Genomic DNA, 22,612 nt, shown 5'->3' with positions numbered 1-22,612 from the left:
TACTGTTGTCTCTTCATGCTGTATTTATGCCTAGAGCAATGCCACCACCTCAGGCTCTTGCTGGAATTCTCAGGCAAAGCAGGGACAGATCCAATCAAGAAGTGGTCAAGTGAATATTAAGGATAATCTAATACTGCAAGAAGGGTTTCTACTGATTCTCTAAGTCCCACTTGTTGCTCTATATTACAAATACAGTGGATATACCCATGCAGTAGAGAGAGGTGGCGGGCAGGAGCAGGACAGCAGTACTGTCTTCTGCATCTGTGCTGACCCTGATGCTTTGCCAACGTGCTGAGCATGCAGCAATACACGGACTTTGTCTTTTGGCTACAGCCTCAAAATGAATTTTGCCTGATGGCAAACCCCTCTGCTGACTTCATGTTTTCTGGAAGAGAGGGAGCTGCATCACTGCTAGTCTGCAAAATGCCAGCACATTTACCATCCTGCAAATTGCATGTCAGTTTCTGCTTTCTACTCCCTTGTGAGGCATTTTGAAGCACCCTGAAGGGTTGACAGGTTCCACACAGAGGCAGCTGCATATCTGATGGTGGTGACCCTGAGCCATGAACGACCAGAAACACTCTACACAGCTGTGCATGCTGCATTGGCATTAGTGAGAAACAATTAGGGAAAATCCAATGCATAAATCACAAGTGAAACTTGCATTCTCTTTGTGACTTAAGACTGTGAGCAAGCTCCATCTGCAGCCCATGGCTGCATCACACACTGGAGTTGTTCAATGGGGAGGACCAGCTTGTGAGTCTTACATTACTCTGAGACATCTCAATATCTCAGAAGTCTTCTAGCTGCTTGGACTGAGACCAAACAGCTGAAGGACTGAGAGCGTTGATAGAAAAAAAAAACAAACATGGCAAACAACTAAAGCAGTGTTTCTCCTATCAGGAGCATGGCAGGATGTGCCATGTGGTACTGTGTGCCAGTCCCTGAGCCCTTGAGAAAAGTGGCCCAGCTTTTCTGGGGAATGGGCACAGCACATAATTAATGCTTGTCTTTCTCATTAGCCTAGTCAGGGCAACTGCTAAACAAACCTCCAGATCCCAAGCCATCCACTGCAACTCAGCTTCAGTTCATTCCCATTGTAGATTTGACACTGTGAATTTGCTGCACAGATACTTTTGGGACAAAATGCTTCCAAAGAGAAGCTGGACAGCAAAAAACTGCAGGATAATACAGCATCACTCTGAGCATGTGGGTGGTGCTGGAAAGGGATATGCTGCTGCTCCACGGGCTGGGTCAGATCTGAGCACAGTGGGCCAGTGCTGCTTCCTGGTGCTCCATCCACACCAGACTCCGGAACACACCAAAATGAAGCCAATGGGCACATCGTCTATGGGGCCCAGGTACGGAATTTCCCCCTTGGGGCCATTTTCTCTCCTTCAGGACCAGCAAACGCTTTCTTACAATTACCTGGTATTCCCTCAAAGCTTCCTCATAGACTGCAAGAATGCACCTGCATTCTTGATGGAACAGCTCCCAGTCTGAAGTGACTGAGAAAACAAAGAAACACCTATAACTGCTGGTGTTGTCATTTTTTGATTTTTTAATTTAATTGCAAAAACAATCTGGGAAGCCTTTATGCTGGAACTGTCTCCCTGGGAGCTGTGAGAGGCTGACAATTGCTAGGAGGCTGATACCTTTGAGGAAACAAAGTCTTTGTAAATCCCCAGGGCTGGCATGCCCCACTCTCCCAAAAACAAATATGGACCTTACTAGCTTCAGGCTTGATTTTTTAAACAAAAAATAGACTTAAAATTTTAGCAGAACAAGAGATAAAGTGGATTCCTACCTTTCTTGTTTACTAGATCCAGGGAAAAGCAGAAAGAGAAGAAAGGAGATGATCACTGACACAGAAAGGCACTGACTGCACATGCACAGCAGAGCTCCATTTAATCAGACAACAAAGCCAGCTCCTTTCCCGGAGCTACAGATACATATGTAAATAGAGTCCAGGAGGAGCAGAACCTGGGAGCTGAGCTGATAGTGAATGACCTATCGTAATTGAACAGGCTACCTGAACACTTGCAAATGCAACCTGTGGCTCCTCAGGAGGACTAGCAATCATCTCACACTACAGTTACAGCTCTAGCAGGATGGCTCTGTTACACAAAAGCAGGTGGTTGTTTCAGCAGGGAACACAGAGTGTGGATGGTCCTGATCTGGCAGCCAGGAGGGAGAGGCAAGAAGAGAGCTCCTACTCTGATTTCACTCCATCACATCCACGCCCTGTTCTCACCAGCAAGACCATGTAGCCCAGTGGAAATTCACAGCAGTGGGGGCACCTGCCAGAGATCAGGCAGGCCATTTCCACAGAAAATCAGTACTACAGATGTCCTGAAGGCTGCAAATCCAAGCTGGGAGAGCAGAGAGTGGTCAGACAGGCTTTAGGGACAAAGCTGCTCCCTTCTGTCCCACCTCTCACACATTTCCAGAATCCCCAGCAGCTCTGTGTCCTGGGGATGATATTAATTACCTTCTGCATACCCAGCCCTTCTGCTCTCCTTATAAGACAGCCTTCTGCTGTGCTTTCCTGTTCCCCATGACCAACCAAGGACTGTATATCAGAGCACCCTATATCTGAAGGTTAAAAGGAGGGTCTTGAAGGTGCCACCAACTCTTAACACTCATGCCATAACTGCTATGTCCTGAACTGGATCTCACCTTTTGAAGAGGAGTATAGCAATGACAATGATGATGATTAGTATCACAGCCAGGACAGGTCCCATCACCCACAGCATCTCTGGTTCATCGTGTTGCTTTGCTGAAGCCACTTCCATCACAATCTCATCTGAGTAGGGGCTGGCTGCATATCTCTTCTGAACAGCACCGGCAGGAGAGGGAGAGAAAAGCAAGTGCACATTATGCTAAAGCAACAGCTACAGCCCTGAAATGTGGAGGTTTCCCCTTGCCTCTGGCTAGCAGGGAATGGTCATGCTTCTCAAACCCAGCACCACACCAAGGGATCCTCCCTCAGCAACAGTGGTTGTCACACTGTGGAAACAGTCTCTTCCTGGTGTGAAACACTCCCAGTGCCAGCAACTTTCTGAATAGCAGATCTGGCCCTGAGATGCCAAACTGAAGCAGTCCAGCTAAGAGCCATTTGCCAGCCCTGGATTCTCTTGCAGCCAAATCACAAGCTTTTGAATCCCAACCAACTGCACAGTGGGGCTGGCTGATGATTCCTAAGTGGTCTGTAATACCTGCTGTGCTGATACCAACACATCTCTCCAGGACAGGGCTACATTACAAAAACCCCTGCTGGGCTAGGCAGATTTCTTTAAGGAACAAAATGACAGGAACATTTTCTACCTGATGTCTCAGCCCTGTTAAACAGACCTTGGAAGAGGCTCATGCTCACACGTTCCTTTCCAGAGATTTCTGCAATCTGGCAGCCCAGTGATTTATAACCCAAAGGGAGAACTTTCTAGCCCCACCAGCAAGAGGAGATTAGCAGAGACCCAAACCCTTCCTGCAGAAAAATGACACTGCACCTGGCTTGGCTTACGGAGTTGTGTTGTACCTTCACAGCTCTACCTCGCTGGGTCAGAAGGGTTAAATGCTGCAAAAAGAAATCTTTTCCTCCTATTAGAGAGGGCCAGAGCTGTATCAGTTCAGTGCCTGTGGCTTTTGAGCAGCATCTGCTGCCTGGCATTAGGGAGCCAGAAACACTCTGCTCCTGTTACACAAAGTTTTGGTCACTGAAGAAGTGCCTGTGGATCTATAAATCACCTGCTTTAAGGTTGAAGTTTAAACACACACTTCATGTCTGCATGCATGTGAGGAGAAGAAAGGGAAAAATCAAGCATGCTGGTGTCACACAAATGCACACCTTGATCTCCTCTCACAGGTGCCCTTGATCCCAGCCAGCCTGGTTTCAAACATGCATGGACTACAGAAAATGCTCTTATCTCTGACATCCTTCTGGCAGCGTGCAAAGGTGCAGCATCCTAGCTGCTCTCCTCAGATTTTATCAGTGGTCACAGATGCCACTGGCTGGAGGGGGTGTATGGAGAGTGGTTGCTGCTTTGTCCATGAAACCTTTCATCCATATGAGACCTGAAATACGGTCCTGATCCTGAAATAGCTGCTGGCTCATAGTTCAGCTCTGCTTCTACAGAAAGTCTGCATGGGATCACTGCAACCCATTGGCATATTCCTTATGCCCCCTTGTCCAGTTCAAAGAATAGGGCAGGGAATCAGCAACATCTCTGTCTGAGCACAGTGGAGACAAGAAGATACCACATCAGTGGTGAGAGGATGGGGTAGAAGGTTCAGGACTCCTTTTGCACAGGCAAGTGGCTACTCTGAGGAAGGCACCAAGGCTTGCCTGTGAAAGGTCAAGCGGCATTAGGGGTGGGGGAGGTGGGGCGGACGGACAGGGAGCACACTGATCTGTGCAGCAAGGTAACGTGTGTGTCCATCTCCAAAGCTCTGTGCAAGGGGCAAAGATTCATATTTTTTCAGACACACTTTGGAGATGCCTCCTTCCAAGAGAAGACAGCAGCAGAGATTAGAAGGACTGTTATCTTAGTGGCATTTCCAAAGACAGACTGCAAGGTGCAGGTGTCCCTGCTCTCAGAGATGGTGTTTCAACTGCAATCCCCTCTGCTTTTGAAGGATGGCAATGTTATGCTCACCTTCTGACACTAGAGACATAGCAAGTAATTTAAGAGGAGCTGAGAGGGGGAGATAGTGCACAGCCTTGAACAGAGTGCTTCATGCTTCAAATGAAAATGGGTGCAACACAGTGGGGGATATAGAAAGGTGGTCTCTAGGAGCAGGGGACAATAATTCTGCCAGCTGGTTGTTCATTGAAGGGCTGTGGCAGATCTCTGCTAGGGCAGAAATTATGATGATAATCTGGGGTCACCTAGTTAAGCTCATCTCTTTTTGACAGAGGTTGCCAGGACAGCGCATCCTGAGGCTTCTGCCTTACCTTGCTGCTAATCTGTGACTCTCCTCTCACCACTGCATACATCTTGCCACAAGAACACGTGAGCTGGATGAGTAATGAAGAACTTGACCAGCCTTAATGAGCCATTACAAGCAAACGAGGCTGAGGAAGGAAGCCACAGCTTGGAAGCCGACCAAAGGATTCTGTGCATCTCTATTATTTCCAGTATTTACATACTGGTTGCTGCTACTGCCGCCACAACCACTCCTGCCCTCTATGTTTACAGCTGGACACTGATGCACAGGTCTTGCTGTGTGCTCCCTGCTTATTGCATCAGCTGCTCCCTTTCCCCTCACATGCTCAGGCTCGGTGTGCACGCTGCCGACACAGGCATCGCTCATTTGCCTCTAGCAAGGAGAGACAAAGGAGCAAGAACCCCCACGCAGCTGGCAAGTGTGCAGCTTTGCCCTGCTGACAACCTACTGTGATGGGAGGCAGGTTTGCTTCTCCAGAAGTCATGTGGAAGTGAAATTCTGGCCAGAGAAGGGCCTCTGAAAGCAGATTTGCAGGAGGAGCCTCCTGTCCACCGCAGAGCCTCACGAGCCATTGTGCAGGGTAGGATTTCAAGGGGCTGTTTTCCACTGTCACTTACCTGAGCCAAAGCAGAATGAGCACCTATCCCACCCCAACCAGCTGTGGCTGCTCTGGGCACAGCCCAGCAAGCCACAGCTGAGCTTGTGTAGAATGTATGTGTAGAGACTGCCTTCCACTCTCATCCGTTATGTCAAACATACATGCCACTTCCCTCCAAACACCCCATCTATCAAGTCAGTTCCCACAGCCGTCTCAGCTTGTTGAGACCAGCTGCAGCCTCTTTCTCCTTTCTTTAGAGAAAACTATCCTCACGGCTTGCGCTGATTGTTCACCCTGACTGCACTGAGCCCACCTCAGCTCTGCAAGGAAAGGCTGTGTCCCCCCAGCAGAAAGTCATTACCGTGTCTCCATCCTCCAGTGAGGCCAGCACGAAGCAGCGATAACTCAGGTCTTGAGACAGGGGCTTGTTGTAGAAACCTTTGTAGTTCTTCTCATCCCCCAGGGTGAAGGTCTCAGGCAGCACATCCACTTGAGCAGCAATGTAGGGCTTGAGTCTGTCTGCTTGGCGTCGCTGGCGCCTGCTCTGACTCCCTTGGCTTATGGCCTCCAGCAGCTGGGAACAAACAAGGTGCATCACTTGCTTTGCCCAGCGTGACACCACTTTATGCTGTTACCTTACCAGTTGCAGGACTCAGCAGGGCGGAACGGAAGGCAGGAGAAGATACTGGGTTTGATTTGGTCATGGTGGTACAAAGAAAGGAGAGGGATGCATTATCCATTCCAGCATTGCTAGGCCACCCATCTGTAAACTCTTACTGCAAGCACCTCTGCCCAGGAGCTCAGCTTTGGGAGAGTCCTGAGCCCTGGCTGGGATGGTGACAAGGTGGACGTTAGGGCTGAAGAAGCCTGGCTGTGCTTTTCATCCTGAGTTAATGCACCCCAATGGGCTGCAAGGGAACCAGGTCACGTTCTGTGCCCAAAATACTGGTATGGACAGAAACTCTCACTCTCTGTGGTCCCTGGACATGAATTACAGCTGACATTGGTGTACGAGGAGTGACATTTGCTGTGTATTTCCCTCTGTCAGTGCCTCGATATTTCACCTGCTGCTATGTTGCAGGCAGAGCTTTGTGTAAATCACACAGAATGATAACAGATTTCATGGGATGTTCAGAGTAAAAATGGCAAATTTCATAGTCAGCCACAAATTCATGAAAAAGGATATAAACACACAAAAATTAAATTACACTGCTAAGAAAGAATCTCAGATGTTTAAAGATGTTTTTTCTAATGAATAAAAACGAGTATCAGGCTCAGAACAGAAATTCTAATTTAAAATGAAGAAGAAGGCATGAAATACATTTCACACACGGATGTATCAGTGCAGCATTGTCAGGCCAGACAGGGAACATCAGTGGGGCTGGGAACAGTGCACACAAAGCCACAGTGCTTAGCTGAGGTCATTCCCTCTGAGGAGGAAAAGCTGGGTAAGGCACCCCCCACTTTCCTCTTGATAGACCATCCTTGCCCTCTTACAAGTACTCATGTTGGAGAAATTTAGGAAAGGAAGGGAGAAATCTCAGTTTCACAAATATCCTGCGGGGGGAAAAGGCAGAAAGATAGTCTTTGGACTGTAGAGTTTGCTTCTTTTGCTTCTTACACCCACCTCTTGTACCTTGGCTGAAACAACAGCTGAGCTCCTTGGGGCAGAAAGCACAGCTGTGTGTGCAGGAAACCAAAGGGGTCCAGCAGTGACTGAGGTTGCCGGATGCTACTGCCACCTATATTATGTAACACCCATTCCAAAAGACTGCACCAAAACAAATGCTAGGCTTGCAAAGTTCAGATCCTGACAAATGAGAAAATGAATATTGCCTGTGCAAAATTAATTCAGCTGTTTTACATATGTGCATTGTGCTACAACCCTTGACTGCACGGTCACATTCTGTCTTCTCTGTAACCCCTCTGGCTTTGTTCAATACACAGGACAGACACTGCTTAATCAGAGAGAAGCTATTCCAGATTTTGTTTTCTTCTTTGCATTATGCAGCCCGAGGCCTTGTTTATTGCTTACTATTCAAATCCAGCTCTGAAGACAAAATTAATAATTTCCTCATGGGCTTTTCTATGGTGCTGATCACTAAAATATTACAAGTGCTTCACAAACATTAATGATCTTATCTTTCAAATACCCATATGAGGTGAGATGAAAACGATTATCCTAATTTTACAGATGGAGAACAGAGACTCAGGGACATTAATTTAAACAATGTCCACTAATTTTGAATGTCAAATTGAAAAGACATCACCTTATTTTGTTTTTTAAGAAAACTTAGGTTTGTTTTGTTTTTTTATTTTTTTTTTTATAGCACTGCCTGTAACCACCAGAGCTCCTATTGACTTTCTCTGCAGCTGGGGATGTTTAGGCTTTGCAAATGAGGCTCCAGGATCTAAAACTGAGTACTCCTAAAAAATAGAACATGCAAGACAGTGGCTGCTAATGAAAATTTTGTTTTAAATCATTTGCCCAGACATGAGTGTAACAGAGATAGAAGCCATTTCTCTCAATAGCCTTCAACCACCACAAGCTCAAAACTAAACCATCCTTTCTCAACCTAGTCTTCTATTTCTTGCAACATCTTCTAACTCTGCAATGAAATGATGCAGAAGACCTACAGATTATGGCTCTCCATCACACAATTGTGCTTCATGGGCAGAACAGATCCACTCATACATGGTGTGAGCTAGGACCCCATGGAAAAGACTGTGCAATCATGTAATGAAAGAGTAATGATAAGCAAGTTGGCTTCTAACACTCTGTAATTTCTGAATGCTTCAAGCTGGCAACTTTGTTCTTTTCATGGACCTTTCTGTGACTTCTTGGAATTATCCCTTATTACTTTGGGGGAGGTGCTGTGTGTGGGGAAGAAAGAGGCCACAAACCCCTTGTATGGGACTCTTCTGACACCTGCACATGTACCATGCTACTGGTGTTGGAGGACTCCTGCACAGAATAAGCTGCATCTTGGGGTAAATGGGTTGGTGAATGGTGAAAGCCTTTAACAAGCAAATGTGAAGGTAGCTTTCAAGGTTTTGATGGATAATAGAGTAAACTCTTTATTCAAACTGTGGGCTTAGGTCCTATCCAGAGAAAGAAAAGCCGCCTCACAGAATAGCTTAATAGCCTGAAAACAATAGCTTTCTCTCCTACCTTGTTTTCAAAATCAGCATGGTTGCTTCAGCTGGAGAAGACTGCAAAGAGTGTACAACCCGAGACAGGAGCTGTCCTGGGTCAGAACTCCTGAGACAGTCAAGTGTGGTCTCCCATGGGGCATATTCTGGGAGGTGGCTCCTGTCTTGTTTGGCTCCAGCCTCTTTCCTACATGCTGTCACCAGCCAAGAAAGGCTAAGTGGACACTTCATGTCCCACAGCTCCCCATCTCTGCTGTACAGCCTGCATCTAAGTTGTTGCATCCCTGCTGTTGCCAGGAGGCCTGGGCAAAGTGTACTGGGCCACCTGAGAGCCACTTCCATTACAGCAGCTGCTAGACTCCTACCTGGTCCAGCTCCATCTCATCAGGTGTCCGCCACCGAGAATTCAGGCTGCTGGTGCTCTGATCTGCTGGCACAACCACAATGTAGTACCACCTGGGAAGGAATGAAGGGAGGAAAGCATAAGCACTGGATCCTAAGTCACTTCTCTGGCAGGTCACCGAGTAACACATGCCATACATCTCTCAAGGATGATCTGCTCCTCTGCCCTCTAAGCAGCAAAAGGGTTCAGAAAGGAAGAGGCTGGTTTTCCAGCTGCACCAGAGAATACTCTCATTAGCACTCATTAGGTTAATGAAGATCTACAGACTCTGCTCCAGAGGGTGGTGTAGGAGCTGTGAGAAGGACGTTTTATATAATCAGATTGTAGCAAGAACCCTGGGGGAATTATGCTTCAGCACAAGGATACCACAGTAACAAATAAGACTTCCACAAACTCGCTTTTTTAATCTCCTTGAGGCTTTAGGCATTATTTATTTAAAGGATATTATACAGTGTCAGAGAAAGTCCCTCCTGATCCTCAACTGTATTTTTGCTGGTAGCATCTGGAGTATACCCACCAGGGTGAGGGCAAACTGTCAGAGAATTGTCTTAATTTTATTGTACATAAATATTTGCTCAGAAAAAGCCAGCTGCATGATCCCATGTTACTGGTAAATGCCTGGCTCTGTACTACAGCCTGCTCGGAAATTCACTCCCAGGTTCCAAAATCCACATGTTGGCAGGTCCGCCCTGCCCTTTTCCCCATATCTAGCGTCCCACTCTGTCCCCTTCCCCCAGGCACAGCACCTACCTAACTGGCACAGTGGTCTGGACTTTGGGAAGGGTGAGTGTGAATTTGCCTTCCTGTATGTACTTGTTTGTGGCAATGGGTTTGCTTTGCAAGACATCAGGAGCGGTGCGGATTGAGACGAGGTGCTGGAGCCCCCCAGCACTGCTCCCACGGTTCATCAGCACAAAGGAATAGTCCGTGTCTGGCTGGAGGTCACTTATGAGTTTCTTCATTGAATGGCCATCCACCTCCACACTCTGGCTATTGTACAGAATCTGAAACGAGAAAAGGACACGCTCATGCAGCTGACAGCTGCTGATGAAAACTCACACTCAAAACAGCAGCCTTAGAGATGACAATTTGGCTCTGGGCCCTCCCTCAGGTAGTTCAGCTACTGTGTGCTTTGTAAACAGCCATAAATCTTTAGTTAAAGAAGAGCAGCCCTGAGCACGGGGTTGAACCACGCTCTCCCTGTGCCTTGCAGCAACTGAGCAGAGACGGTCATCTCAGCAAAGCCCGGGTGGCCAGTGCCAGCAGTGAGGCCGGTGGTGCCGCACGTGTTGCTCTTCAGCACCGGTTTGGGGGAGGAATCCAGATGGCTGTGCTTTGCCCTCGTGTGGAAATGAATGTGTCTTTGTTTCTTGTCTCACCAGGCTACAACACACAATATGCTTTTGGTGTAAAATCCCGTCTGCTTCAAATTGGCGTCACTCCTGTGTCTACCAGCTGATGCCTGATCGAATGGCTGATGCAGAGCATCCCCCTCCCAGCAAGATGACTGGAGGGGGGTTACACGCCTCACCAATGATCTGACAAATCCTGCACAGGGCTCACAAATTGGTACCCAAAACAGTGGCTCTGCAGGTGTGACACCCTGTTGCCATGACAACAGATGCTGGTGCTGCGCCAGCCGCGAGCAGATCAGTGCTGCTTTTCACTCCTGCTCTTGCACTTGAGGGGCTGCTGGGCAGGGCAGGGCTGTCAGTGGCCAGGGCAGCCCCCCATGCACAGCTTCCCCTCTGGGCCCACCAGCCCCTCACCTAATGAAATTTTCCCAGCTCCCTATTGTAGTTACACAACATCCCCAGGGGACTGATGTATCAGCCACAACAAACAGCCTGTCTGCCCTGGGAATCTCAATCCTAATCCTGTTGGAACAACCCATGTACCCTGAACCCTGGGTGCTGTCTCCACAAAGCCAGAACTCAAATGGTTCCTGGAGACAGAGACAAATGGGATGTAGAAGACCTGAGAGACCAGAGGTTGTGCCCCAGCTGTGATAACCCAGCATGTTTCCTTCCACTGGGCGACGGTCCAGCAGGGCAGGGGAGTGCTGGATTCCTGAGAACAGTGCAGAGACACAGCATGTCAAGAACTGTCAATAGCAGAGAGGCAGCAAGTTAAGCCATGGCAGCTATTATGTGCCACAGGCAAAGACCACACAGTAAAATGTGCTCCTTCCAACAGTGGCCTTGAGAGAGAAGACAGCCCTGTTGCAAGAAAAATTACTTTAAGTAAACCAGATTTTTCACCAGCTGAGCCTGCCGTTCAGACTGACACAGGCAGCGAAGGAGGGACCAAACTTTCCTTCTCAATCACCTTTTTAGCAGGTGGCAGAAATCTGCAGAATGCTGCTGGCTCACTAGGAGAAGGGCAGCTAATTAGCACTGCTCTAATATTTAGTGCTGGAGCTGGGAGGAGGGAGGCCCTTGAAATAGATCTGAAGGAGAACGGAGCATAGGGGCCAGGCTAGGCCTGGAATTTGCAGATCTGCTTGTGTTATCCAAACAGTGATACCCACAGCATGCTTCAAATCCTCTTTATGTCACTTTGCACAGAGGTCAGGACAGGAAAAGAGTCCCAGCTTTTTTTGCTGCTAAGGATAGACTCCCAACAGGTAACACAACAGCAGTGAGGAGCCAGCAATGAAGAAGAGATGCTATCAGTCTTTTTTTTCATTACATGCTTCAGTCTTCAGGGATGAACTGCAAAAATAAGTACCACGTGCTAAAATCACAAGGGTTTGTAGGGACAAAGCCCTTGCTGGCTGCTCAATAAGCAGGAAAGGCTGTCAAAGGTAGGATGGCCAGAGGCATTTGTTCTCTGTGTGACTCCTCCTAAGATATTTTCTCCTAGGCTTTAATTCCTTTCTCCAATGAAATATACAACAGATGGGTGTTAAAGCAAGTGAAAGAGGTAAAATGAATAAATGTTGGTTATAGTGCTGAAATACTGGATATTTAGTTGTCATGTTTCACCCTGCTCTGTCACAGAAGCAGGCACAATAGAGTGCTAGACTCAAGTCATCTTAGCAGCTTTGCTGTCTGCAATGGTCAGGCACTTCAGGTCAAGAGTTTCCCTGCTTGCTCTGCACAGGAAAAGGCCAGGACAGTCCTCAATTCAGTTCTGACACCAGATGATTATTTTTACTGCCGTGCACAGAAATTTATGTTCAAAGACAGTGAAATTGGCATTTGCAATGCTTTTCTGAAGCCTTCTCCACCAATTCCCCTTTTCACAGTTGCTGTGGCAGTTCCATGCTCCTTTTCATGGCATAACACATTGTCTTCTCAACTGTTTTGCACCATTAGTTAAGGTCTGTACACAAACCTTACAATAATGTTAGGGCTCAGGAACAGTCATTCCTTTGCAGCTGAAGATGCCTGGGAGCTCAAGTTGGAATGCTATTTACAGGTTGCATCATGGCCCACTGGTAACTATTTCAGTCAGCAGTAAATTTGGCCCAAGGGCTCTGAACTGCCAAACATCGCTGACAAGCCCATGGATTGCTGTAAAATGGCATTTGTGCTGCTTTTACCCACAAGAGATGATTTGCAAAGTTAGGTGGGTCCAAATGTCACTGCTGAAGGTCTGCTGCTTAATTTCAAGGCAGCAAAGAATGTACTGAATTAAATGATGGAAAGACATGCAGTCTGCAACACTGGAAAAGATAATTACTCAATGGAGAAGTAGATTGGAGGTTGCCTTTTTTGGGGCAGGAGTAATTACTATATTCTGTGGCAAACACTGTGAGAAAGCTCTGCCCAGCATTCTCATTTCTGAACCTGTCTCATAATAATTTTCAAAAGATGTTGTTCCTTCTCCCCATTTGTAAAATACCTTGTGATGCTGCCTTCTGTTCTGCTTTTAAGTTGAAGAATGTGTCTCAGAAAAGTGCAGTTTCCCCAAGGAGAAGGCTGTATCTATCTCGCACTTTCTGTGAAAGCTCCCGAACAGCTTTCAGCAAGCACACTGGAACAGAAAAGGAATACTGCCTCTGCTCCACCACAACTGCTGGGCAACATTTTACAAGGAATTTATCTCCTGGACCAGAAGAAGCTGTGAAAATTCCCTAAAGGGAACTCAAACCTTCATTATTGATTTGGTAGCAATGAAAATTCCTAAGGTCTCAGTACATCCCCTATAAAAAACCAAACAAACCAGCACCAGTCCTGCCTGCACTTCACTATTCATTGTCAGAACAATACCTACTTTAATTAAATCTGTTAAAGTAGAATATGACACCCTTTGGGACACAGATTTAGCATGAGACTGTTTATCAAGTGTAGATAATATTAATTGTTCCCATGGAGATTTATCTGCTATGCTAGTTACAGTATTAGACTCTGGCCTCAGTATCCCAAGTGTCTGAATTAGAGGAGAGAGGTGAACCTTCTTTATAAAAATACAAAATCCTAAAGGTTACGGATTTATTTTGAGTGGCACAGTCAGTGACCTGGAGTTGACCCTCTTAGCTCCTGGCCTTGACTCATGTGTGTCTGCAAGTCTGGGAATTTTAATAGAGAGAAGGCACTAGTAGAGAAACATCCTTGTAACATTCTCATTTGCATGACTACTCTTCAGTTAGCAAGTGCCTAATGCTATCTGCTCCTGTGTCAACTGAGGGTTAACCTGCAGCAGGAGCAGACCCTGAGTCACCATCTGTGTTAGCAATCACAGCTACAAGGCTGAGCCAAGGCATTATGCCCTTGGCTCCTGGTTAACTCCAACCCCTCCACCAGCATTATGTGGTAGTAATGCTCCAAAGGTCACACTGTCCCCTTCCAGCACTGTGCTGTCAGAGAGAGAAGTGGGCTTTGTGTCCACAAGAATAAGGCAAGATGAAGCAGCCTGGTTCTTCAGCAGAGTGCAAAGTAACAGGGCTCTGTGAAGTTCCTTGGGGCCAGATATCTGAACACTGATTATAATGTACCCTACATCTGGGAAAGCTTTGAATACACAAGGTCTTCACAAAAGCCTTATTTGCTTCCACTAAACTCTGCATGTTAACAAGTGTCTGCTATTGATCATGGTAATTCAGCTTCAGGACTTAAGCAAGGAGAGTTAGTAACAAGGAAGGGGAGGTGCTCACAGGCTTTGATATGGATGCACTCCAAGACCTTGCCCTCCTTCTCCTGGCCATGGATTCCCCACAGTTCATGCAGAATTTGCATTTGTTCTTTATGCACAACACGGCAGGGTGCATGTGCAAGAAGGAAGGGAAGTCACATGTCTCCCACCCCTGGCCACCTTTGCAGAGGCAGCAAATAGCTGCTGAGACTGGGTGGAAGATCATCCTTGGCAAAACGACATGCTGGTCTTGTTTCTTAAGGTAGAGAAGCTGCACCAAGATCTGCAGAAACTTCCATCACACTTGTCTTTTACCCACATCCATAATCCGCACCGGGGGACATATAAGGGCATGAAGACACCAGGTCATCAGTGTTCTCAGCAGTCTGGTCGATGGCACTACATCCAGAATTGTGCTGGAGAAAAGAGAGCAGTTCCCTCTGCACTGACACACCTTGTGCTACTCACACCTGTGACACCTTCTGAAAGGGTGATGATGTTTCTCTCCTTCACTCCCTGAGGTTATGCATCTGCCCTGATGCTCTGAAGTAACTCCTAATGGCAATCCAGATGTTTGAGACAGGACATGTTGCAGAAGGAGTAATTTTTAAGTTTGATTCCCTGGCTGGTTTTCAGACCACTTTGTCCTTGCGATCTCTTGTGACTAATTCACTTTAATAACTTTCCACACTTCAGCTTCGAGTCAGGCATCAGGACAAGCTTGTGCAACCACCGTCATGGAGCTTCAATGGCCAGCCTGACCAGCAGGACTCAGCCAAATGACATGAGCTAACAAGATACTTGAGAAAGCTGATGGAGGAGTGAAGCACTGATGAGGACTGTGTGAACAACCATTGCAACTGCTCATGGGAAAAACATCAGTAATTTTGGATGCTGGACCAGTTTCCATTTCCCTTAGAAATGGCAAGTAATTTAGGGGCACTATCAAGGAAGGAGAGGGTACTTAAAAGTTGTTATGGTCAAGATAGGTTTCTCACTGGATGGTGAGAAGCAGGAAACATTTATTATGATTCCTGAGACACCCCCATTTGCAGAATCCCCTCTGCCCAGCACATGCCTTCACGGTGTTGCTTCAGCCAACATTATTCTCTCTTGTTTTTGACCATGAGCCAAGTGCTTACTGGCTATTCCACAATCGATCAAAACAGAAATAAATGAACAAAACGACACCTTCTGGCCTAAGAAGAATGAGAGGAGGGAGGACAAGCAGCAGTGTGCTCTGCAGCATGCCATGGTTCATGCATGGGTGCTCAAATGCAAGAGTGGCTACCTAACATGGGCTTGGAGATCTGCACTCCACAAGATTCCAGGCCAGTGAGCAATGTGACCCTGCTCTGCTCGGCTCTTGTCTGATATCCTGAAAACATCATGTGGCAGGTCAAGATACTGCTTCCCACTGTCCTGCTCACTGCCACAGGCAGAGCTCCCTGTCCTCTGCATCCCACCCTTACCTTAAAAGGCACTGCAGATTTATAGGAGTCAGGCACTTCCCAGCTCAGCAACACGGACGTTTTCATGACGGCATTGACGCGGAAGTTCTTAGCAAACACTGAAATGGAAAACAAGATATCTGAGCACTGTAAGGATAAATCAGGAGGGAGCCAGGCAGCAACTTGGCTCCAAGTCTCTCTCTGTCTAACACAGCAGCAGAGGTCAAAGACTTCAGCTACAGCAGAGAAGTGAGAAATGAGGAGAAAAGAGCAGCAGCCTTTTACCAAGTCTCCAGTGGAGTTTTGCTTTTTGACTATCCTTTCCAGCATCACAGAAATGAAGCTGTAGGCTGAACTGTAGCCTTCCTCTCTCCCCCCTCCACTCACACTCTCTGCTCTTTGCCATGATCAAAGAACAGTGGTGCTCAGGTACTGGATCTGCAGATGATCCTACCCAGCTGTCTGCTCCAGTTCAAGCAAAAGCTTTTCATGTACAGATAAAACAGCAAAGTGTGCCTCTGAAGCAACAAAGGCAATTAAGCTACCACCAACGCCCCTCTCCCCTCAAACGGTAACTTTAAGGAAACCTTCGTTGAGCCTCCCCTTGCCAAACTAGTGTGGAGTCACACAGTACCTGATCTCATTAGTCAGAGGAAAGGGGAGTGTAGCCTCATGAACTGAAGCAAAGGTCCCTGTCCTGGAGGCAGAGCTTCTGTTAGGGCTTGTTAGAGGGGCACTTACCTTGCTCAACAGGCATGGTCCGGGACTGGATGCTGGGGCTGAGAGGCCCAACCCCCTTATTGGTGCGGGCCCTCACTTTGATGTCGTAAGTGGTATCGGGCTTCAGATTCGTCAAAGTGATACTTGTGTCCTTGGTGATGTTAACTAGGTCCTGCTGGCTATTTATGTCCCTGTATACCACTGTGTAGTTGACGATCTTGCCGTTTCTTTCTGCCAAGACTGGGGGATCCCATGCAATCTCTGTGGTAGAAGTGGTGAGACCCACCACACGCAGGTTCTGTGGGAAGCCGCTTGGCACATCTTCCGCAGTAGTGATCTCCTTCTCAAACTCCTCTCCTGGGCCAGCTCTGTTCTTGGCAGACAATTTGAAGAGGTACGTGGCCCCCTTGTGCAGGTTGGTCACAGTGTAGTGATGGTCTCTCTTCCCGAAGTCTATTGTGTTCATCTTTTCCTCATCAAGACGTCTGTACTGCAGCCGGTAACCTAGCAGCTCCCCTACCATCTCCTTGGGTGGGTGCCACTGGATGAGGGCTGTGTTCATGGCTGTCGTGCTAATCATCATGGTGGGCTTCCCCGGGACTGCAACATAAACACATAATGACCATCTATAGCCTAGGAGGAAGGGAAGGAAGGACCGCTTCTGTGCTGCTCAGTCCATGAGGATTGAGAAAGTGGGAAAGTTCAGAAAACAGGGTGAGGAGGACGACAGACAATTCACATGGATAGAGGCAGACCGGCCCTAATCCAGTGGTGAGGGAAGTTGGAGCCAGCCAGCTCTTGGCTGCCATTTTCCCATTGCTGTCATCTAAACAGGCAGTAAATTCAGCCATATCCATCCCCAAAATTCATTCCCTTTTACAGGAAAGATTTAAAGCAACTGAAAGCACCATATTTATCTCAGAGAAGATCTGAATCCCGTCCTCCCAATCAGTGGTCTTCAGACACTCCAGATAGTGCATAGCACCAGGCCACACTGGCCCCAGTGCACTGTGCCACAACAGACACACAGAAGCCCGAGTCCAGCACCCTGATCTGTTTGGAGGCAAACAAATTTAATCCTGAAACCTTGCAGTTTTACCATCTGCAGAGGCAGTGAGCAGAGCTGGGTAGGCTGTTTGCCATCAGAATACATTTTGGTTTAGCTGATGAGCAGATTCGTGATGCCAGTGTCGATGTGAGAGGTGAACACAAGCGTTCCACAGGATTTTTGCTTATGCTGCACAAGTCAAGGGGTGTTGCCGTCACTGGTTAGGAAATTGATGGTTTAATACCTTGATCTCCTTCAGTTAAAAAAAAGGATGCGTTTTCACATCAGCTCAATTTGTAAACAAATGAACTGATAGGGAAGATACTCAGAATCAAAGGGATGGGGGCATTGACATGAAAACGAAATGGGATTGTTGCCAAACGTAGTTAAATATCCTTGCACAGTTCTGAAATGTATAAGCCCACAGATGAGCACGAGAAAAACGTGTTTCACAGAAATATGCCCCGATTTTGCCATCAGAGGGCGATACCAACACTCCCCTTCGAGGTCAATCAAGCCTGTACAAAGGCAGCTCTGGAGGTGGCTTTGTAGTTATTTAAAACATACAATTACTTTTCCACTGCTAGTGGCATCCTCCTTGCACTCATAATACAATGTCTAACAGCAGCTAGTATTAAGGGACACGTTATTTTCAAACCTGATTCCAAATATTAACTTTAAGTGTGCATTATAACATAGGAAGACCCGCTGTGGTTTACGGTGCAACACTGGGATGTTTAGGAAGCTTTTCCTGTTTATAGGACAGCTGTAGCAATTTGATGAACAGAACATACATCATGGTGAGGCACAGGGGAGACAGTATTTGAGATTGTGACAGTGGAAACTACCTCTGGAGCTCCCCATATGCAGCACGGAGGAGATGGCAAGCTGTTCCTTGTTTTAAAAGCACCAGGAACAAATGCTCTCAGTTTGCACAAGCTGCATTTCCATAATAACAAGTGGCAAATACCTTTCCTGTGGTTGGTGTGAGGAAGCAGCAGGATTATCAGCTGTAGGACAGGTCTAGTGAGTAGAAATTGAGGACAAGACAATGTCAACTAGCTGGTGCCACTGCCAAAGGCAAGCTTGACTGCATCCTGAGGAAAGCATCTGATGAACTCCTGGGTGCCCCTGCTCCAGGCTGAGGCTTCTGTGTTGCACTAGGCACAGGGTACAAGTCTCTACTGAGACAGCAGAACAGAACTGGCTGGGATCACCAGGACCTAGAAGTTGTGTCTGCAGCACTCCTACGGCATGATTTGTTGCATTCCAGATTTTACCATGGCTCTAGGAGCAGCCAGGCTCAGCTGTGTAAGCCTGGGGAGGCAGCAGTAGCAACAGCTGGCATGGGGAGCTGAGAAGTACGTCTGAGGACCCCCCCTGTGACAGGGACCATCCTGAGCATCACTGCAGTCACTGCAGGAAGCAAAAAATAGCACTTGCGTATGGGAACAAGGTGAGGACAGGCTGTGACTCCAAAGCTGAGGCAGGGCCTGGACTCTCAGGCTTCCTCTTCCCAGGTCTCTGGACTATGCGGATGAGCTCAGACCCATGAGTTTCATTGCTCTCTCACAGGCCCTGGCAGTGTCTGTCCATCTGTTTGCTGCACTTCACTCAGGTGGTCCAGTGGCAAAGCCTGTAAGCAAGGGCTGGAGATCACAAGAGTATGCACCTCTGCAGTGCCTCCAGCCCTCTCGCTTCCTTCTGTACAGGTACCTTGGCCATACTCCCATGTACCTCTCAAGAGGTTTTACCACTGCCCCTACAAGGCTGTGGCATCTGCTCCCCACGCTCACCTGCCCCTGTGGTGGTGATGACTTTTGGCTTGCTGCGGGCACCATCTCCTTTGGTGGTGTAGGCAGCGACTGTGACAGAGTAGGTGGTTTCTGGCAGCAGGCCTCCAATGACTGTCTCCTGGGAGCACATCCACGAGGCAGAGAAGAGGCAAATGAGAAGAACAAATATGTGTTACTGAAGTGAGCAAAAGGAGGGTACTGGGGTCAGCATCTCCAACAGCAACACACCGACACACTCACTGGCTCATGCTCATGCATCTCAGTCAAGCACACATCCTGCACAGAGCCAGCAAACAATGGCTGCTACTTCAACAATCACCCGCCTAATTTCAATCCCTGCCTCTAACACTTGGCCTTCCCAGGGACCCACCAGCAACCTGTGTCACTGGTTGTGCTCTCCCATGGCATCTGCCAAGAGGGAGATCTGCTCAAGAGACGGCCCAGAAGCCAGAGCCAGAGCCACCCTGCCACAGCAAGCCTGAGAGTAAGAGGACTGTGGAGCTGCAAACCAGAGCAAGAGCCAGTTCAGGTGGTTGCAGAAACCTCTTGGGGGCTAGTCTGGGGATTTTTAAAGTTGTCTCTTGTAACAGAGCCGCAGGGAGCACAGAGAGGCAATGCAGGGGTGGGGGGCCCCGGGCAGGGAGCACCTGCAGTGCTACAGCATAGAGTTCACCCTCCCTGCCGGGCGTGGCGTTGTACAGATGGGCTGGGGTCACTGCAAGGCGTTGGCAAGATCTGAAGGGAAAACCCTGCACCGTGGGAGGTCTGGGAAGAGGGCAGACTCGGCAGGGTGCTAGCACCCTTGCGTGCTCTGGCTTCCTCTGGGCAGGAGGAGGGCATGGCTCCACACATCAATTTGAGATCAAAGAAGGGAACACTGCTCCTCCCTCCAGACCTCCAGAGGCAATATGACTTGTGCCAAGTCCAGCTGGCCAGGCCTGCAAACAAGCAAGCACAGCATGCTCAGCAGCTTCCAGCAGCTCCCTGCAACTCAGGGCAGGTACCCTGTGGGTGTTATGAAAGGAACTGGGGCCATTAGCATTAATAACCCATGAGGTCAGGGAGCAAGAGACAACTGGGCTGGAGAAGGGGCTGGGGAAGCTGTTGGGAAGGAGGCAGAGGACTCGGGTTGGTTATTTACCCTTTCAGAAAAGGAGAAGAGCTGAGGTGGAGAGGGTTAAGATTGAGTTGCTGAGGACAGGCAGTGTGGGCACTGTTAGAGGCCACTCCAGGGGTCTAATCTCTGCCTGGGGGATCCTTGCCAGCTTTGGGGGCATGACGGGCACCTGTGGTTGCTCTCAGAGCACAGCCAGTTTCCCAGCACTCACTCGCACAAACACCCACACTATTAAACCTGCTGATTTCCAGTCAGTGCTGCTGGTTCAGGTTACCTGCCCAGGCTTACTCATCAAAATCACCATGTTACCATCGCGGAATGAGCCAGCCCAGAGAAAAATCAACAAGCACCAACAAGAACCCCACCAAAATCACCGTGTGAACCAGAGTCCAATCCCAACTCCGCCCCTGCAGCAGATCATGTGTGCGGGTGAGTGGACACACAGTCCGATCGGTGCCAATGGACCCGCGGGGGAAGCCCTCACACAAAACCTGCAGACTCTGAACATCCCAAGAGAATTCAACTCCTCCCAAATCCATGCAAAGAGAAATTCTCACGCAAAAGCATGCCACCGGGAGCAAAGCAAGCGAGCTGGAAGGAGGGGAGAGAGACAAGGGATGGATGAAAGAAGGCCTGATTGCATAATGTAAACACAGCACTGTCATGACAAAGCCACTCCAAGTGACAATCCTCTGCATAAAGCAGGAGAAGAAATGCACGGTGCTGGGGAAGCTCACAGTAGGGCACATAATTGAATTGCTGACTCTGAAAAGGTCATTTTCTACTTTGTTTGTTTCCAAATTTATATTTCAAAATTATGTGGGAAAAATTGGATTTAACTGCTTAAATGTGATTGTTTTCTTATTACTATCTGTGTTTCAGCCAAAGGTCACGCTTGAGAGTGTAGGTTATTTTTCATCACTACGATCAATGTGGTTTAAAGATTATATATCTAATTTTACCATGTAACTCGGTGGGCCAACTACTGCAGAAAGTAGGATGTACCTCCTGAGTCGATCACTTGAGCCTGCCTAAAACTGCACTGGAACAAGCTGGAAATACAGATTATAGGAAATGTCAATTGCTTTTCTGCATTTAGCAGCAATCTAAATGCCAATTTTCTCTGGATTTGCTGCTTGTGGAAGGTTTCACAATGTAACTCTCCAGCCTCATTAAGGGAGCGAAAGGGATGTTTTGACAGCGCTGTGTCTACAAAATTCACAAATCGATTTACCAAACCCCTCTTTTCCAACCTGGAATACACACAAGTGGTACTTACATGGTCGACGGAGTCCTCAGCTCTCCACTGATGGGGGAGAAAGGAAGGAGGAGAGAAAAATGGAGACAGAATTTTAAGGGGCAACGTGTAGGAAAGGGATGACAACGACAACAGCAGGAGTTAGCAGGACTGGCTTGGGGGAATTATAACACTTATATACAGAGGGTCACTTGGCACAGGCTGTGCCATGGGAAGAAGTGGCATAGAGCAATTTTCTACATGCTGCTAGTCTGCGCAGTACGTTTGAGATCATTCACACAAACAACGGCAAAGAGCTTCCTTTTCTTATGAATGGAGACGTCACCACTTTATGACTTTGCAGTCCTTTCCCCTTCTGGCTCTGTTTACAGTTTCTTGCCTATTCCACAAGCAAAAGCGAGAAGGACAAGGCTCTGGGGCTGATTGCTGCCCCACAAGTCACTCACAAGTTTTATGGCTTAATCTCCAGTTTCTGTCCTAGTGATCCCTCCATCCACCATCTCTTGTTAAGAACCAAACACTTCAAAACAACTCAGAGGGCACTCTGTGCAGGGAAACACCTTTTTGTGTTTCTGCAAACAACATTTACAGAGCTTCTCCTTCCTGCATCATTTGTGAGAAAATGCTCTGGAGACCTCAGAAAACTGAGAAGTGCCATCTCTTGTAAACAGTGCAAGAGACTGAGATCTCATGCAGAATTCCACACTAAGCACTCTCCAACAGTGCTGTGGGGCTTGGAGCAAGGCTCAAACCGGTGCATCTACTGAGGAAACAGCTTCTCACTCCCAATTACACAAAACCAAACGGCAAACATTTGTTTGGCAAGAGCAGCCCTGCAGGTAAAGCTTCTACATAAACCATATTCCAGCAAAAGCTAATGTGGATTCCCAGCCATGGCACCTCAGTTAGGGTTATTAAGAGGGAACATAGAGGTTTCTAGATGGATTTGGGGTTCTGAGGCATCAAAGCTGCATTGGAGTGATGAGAGTCAGCAGACCTTGGCTGCTGCCACGCATGCCTGTAGCACTGTTTTTTGTGGTTG

General features: G+C 47.8%; 1 protein-coding gene across 14 annotated transcripts in view; it reads right to left on the bottom strand.

Annotated features, from left to right (window-relative positions):
* PTPRF (protein tyrosine phosphatase receptor type F) overlaps nt 1–22,612 on the bottom strand; it is a 382,606-nt gene that overhangs the window by 32,752 nt on the left and 327,242 nt on the right. For 6 of the 14 annotated variants that reach the window (XM_051624854.1, XM_051624859.1, XM_051624863.1 and 3 more), the window contains 8 exons: nt 21,592–21,618; nt 19,196–19,313; nt 16,373–16,951; nt 15,653–15,750; nt 9,852–10,105; nt 9,064–9,154; nt 5,907–6,119; nt 2,680–2,834 (listed from right to left, as the gene is read on the bottom strand). In XM_051624854.1, the coding sequence (XP_051480814.1) occupies nt 2,680–2,834; nt 5,907–6,119; nt 9,064–9,154; nt 9,852–10,105; nt 15,653–15,750; nt 16,373–16,951; nt 19,196–19,313; nt 21,592–21,618 (1,535 nt within the window). The remainder of the gene's footprint in view (nt 1–2,679; nt 2,835–5,906; nt 6,120–9,063; nt 9,155–9,851; nt 10,106–15,652; nt 15,751–16,372; nt 16,952–19,195; nt 19,314–21,591; nt 21,619–22,612) is intronic. The other 8 variants (XM_051624858.1, XM_051624860.1, XM_051624862.1 and 5 more) reach the window with 3 other exon arrangements.

This window comes from Apus apus, chromosome 7, assembly GCF_020740795.1.
Source record: "Apus apus isolate bApuApu2 chromosome 7, bApuApu2.pri.cur, whole genome shotgun sequence".
Lineage (NCBI taxonomy): Eukaryota > Metazoa > Chordata > Aves > Apodiformes > Apodidae > Apus > Apus apus.
The sequence above is the reverse complement of the archived record's forward strand: the minus strand, read 5'-3'. Positions and strand labels throughout refer to the sequence as shown.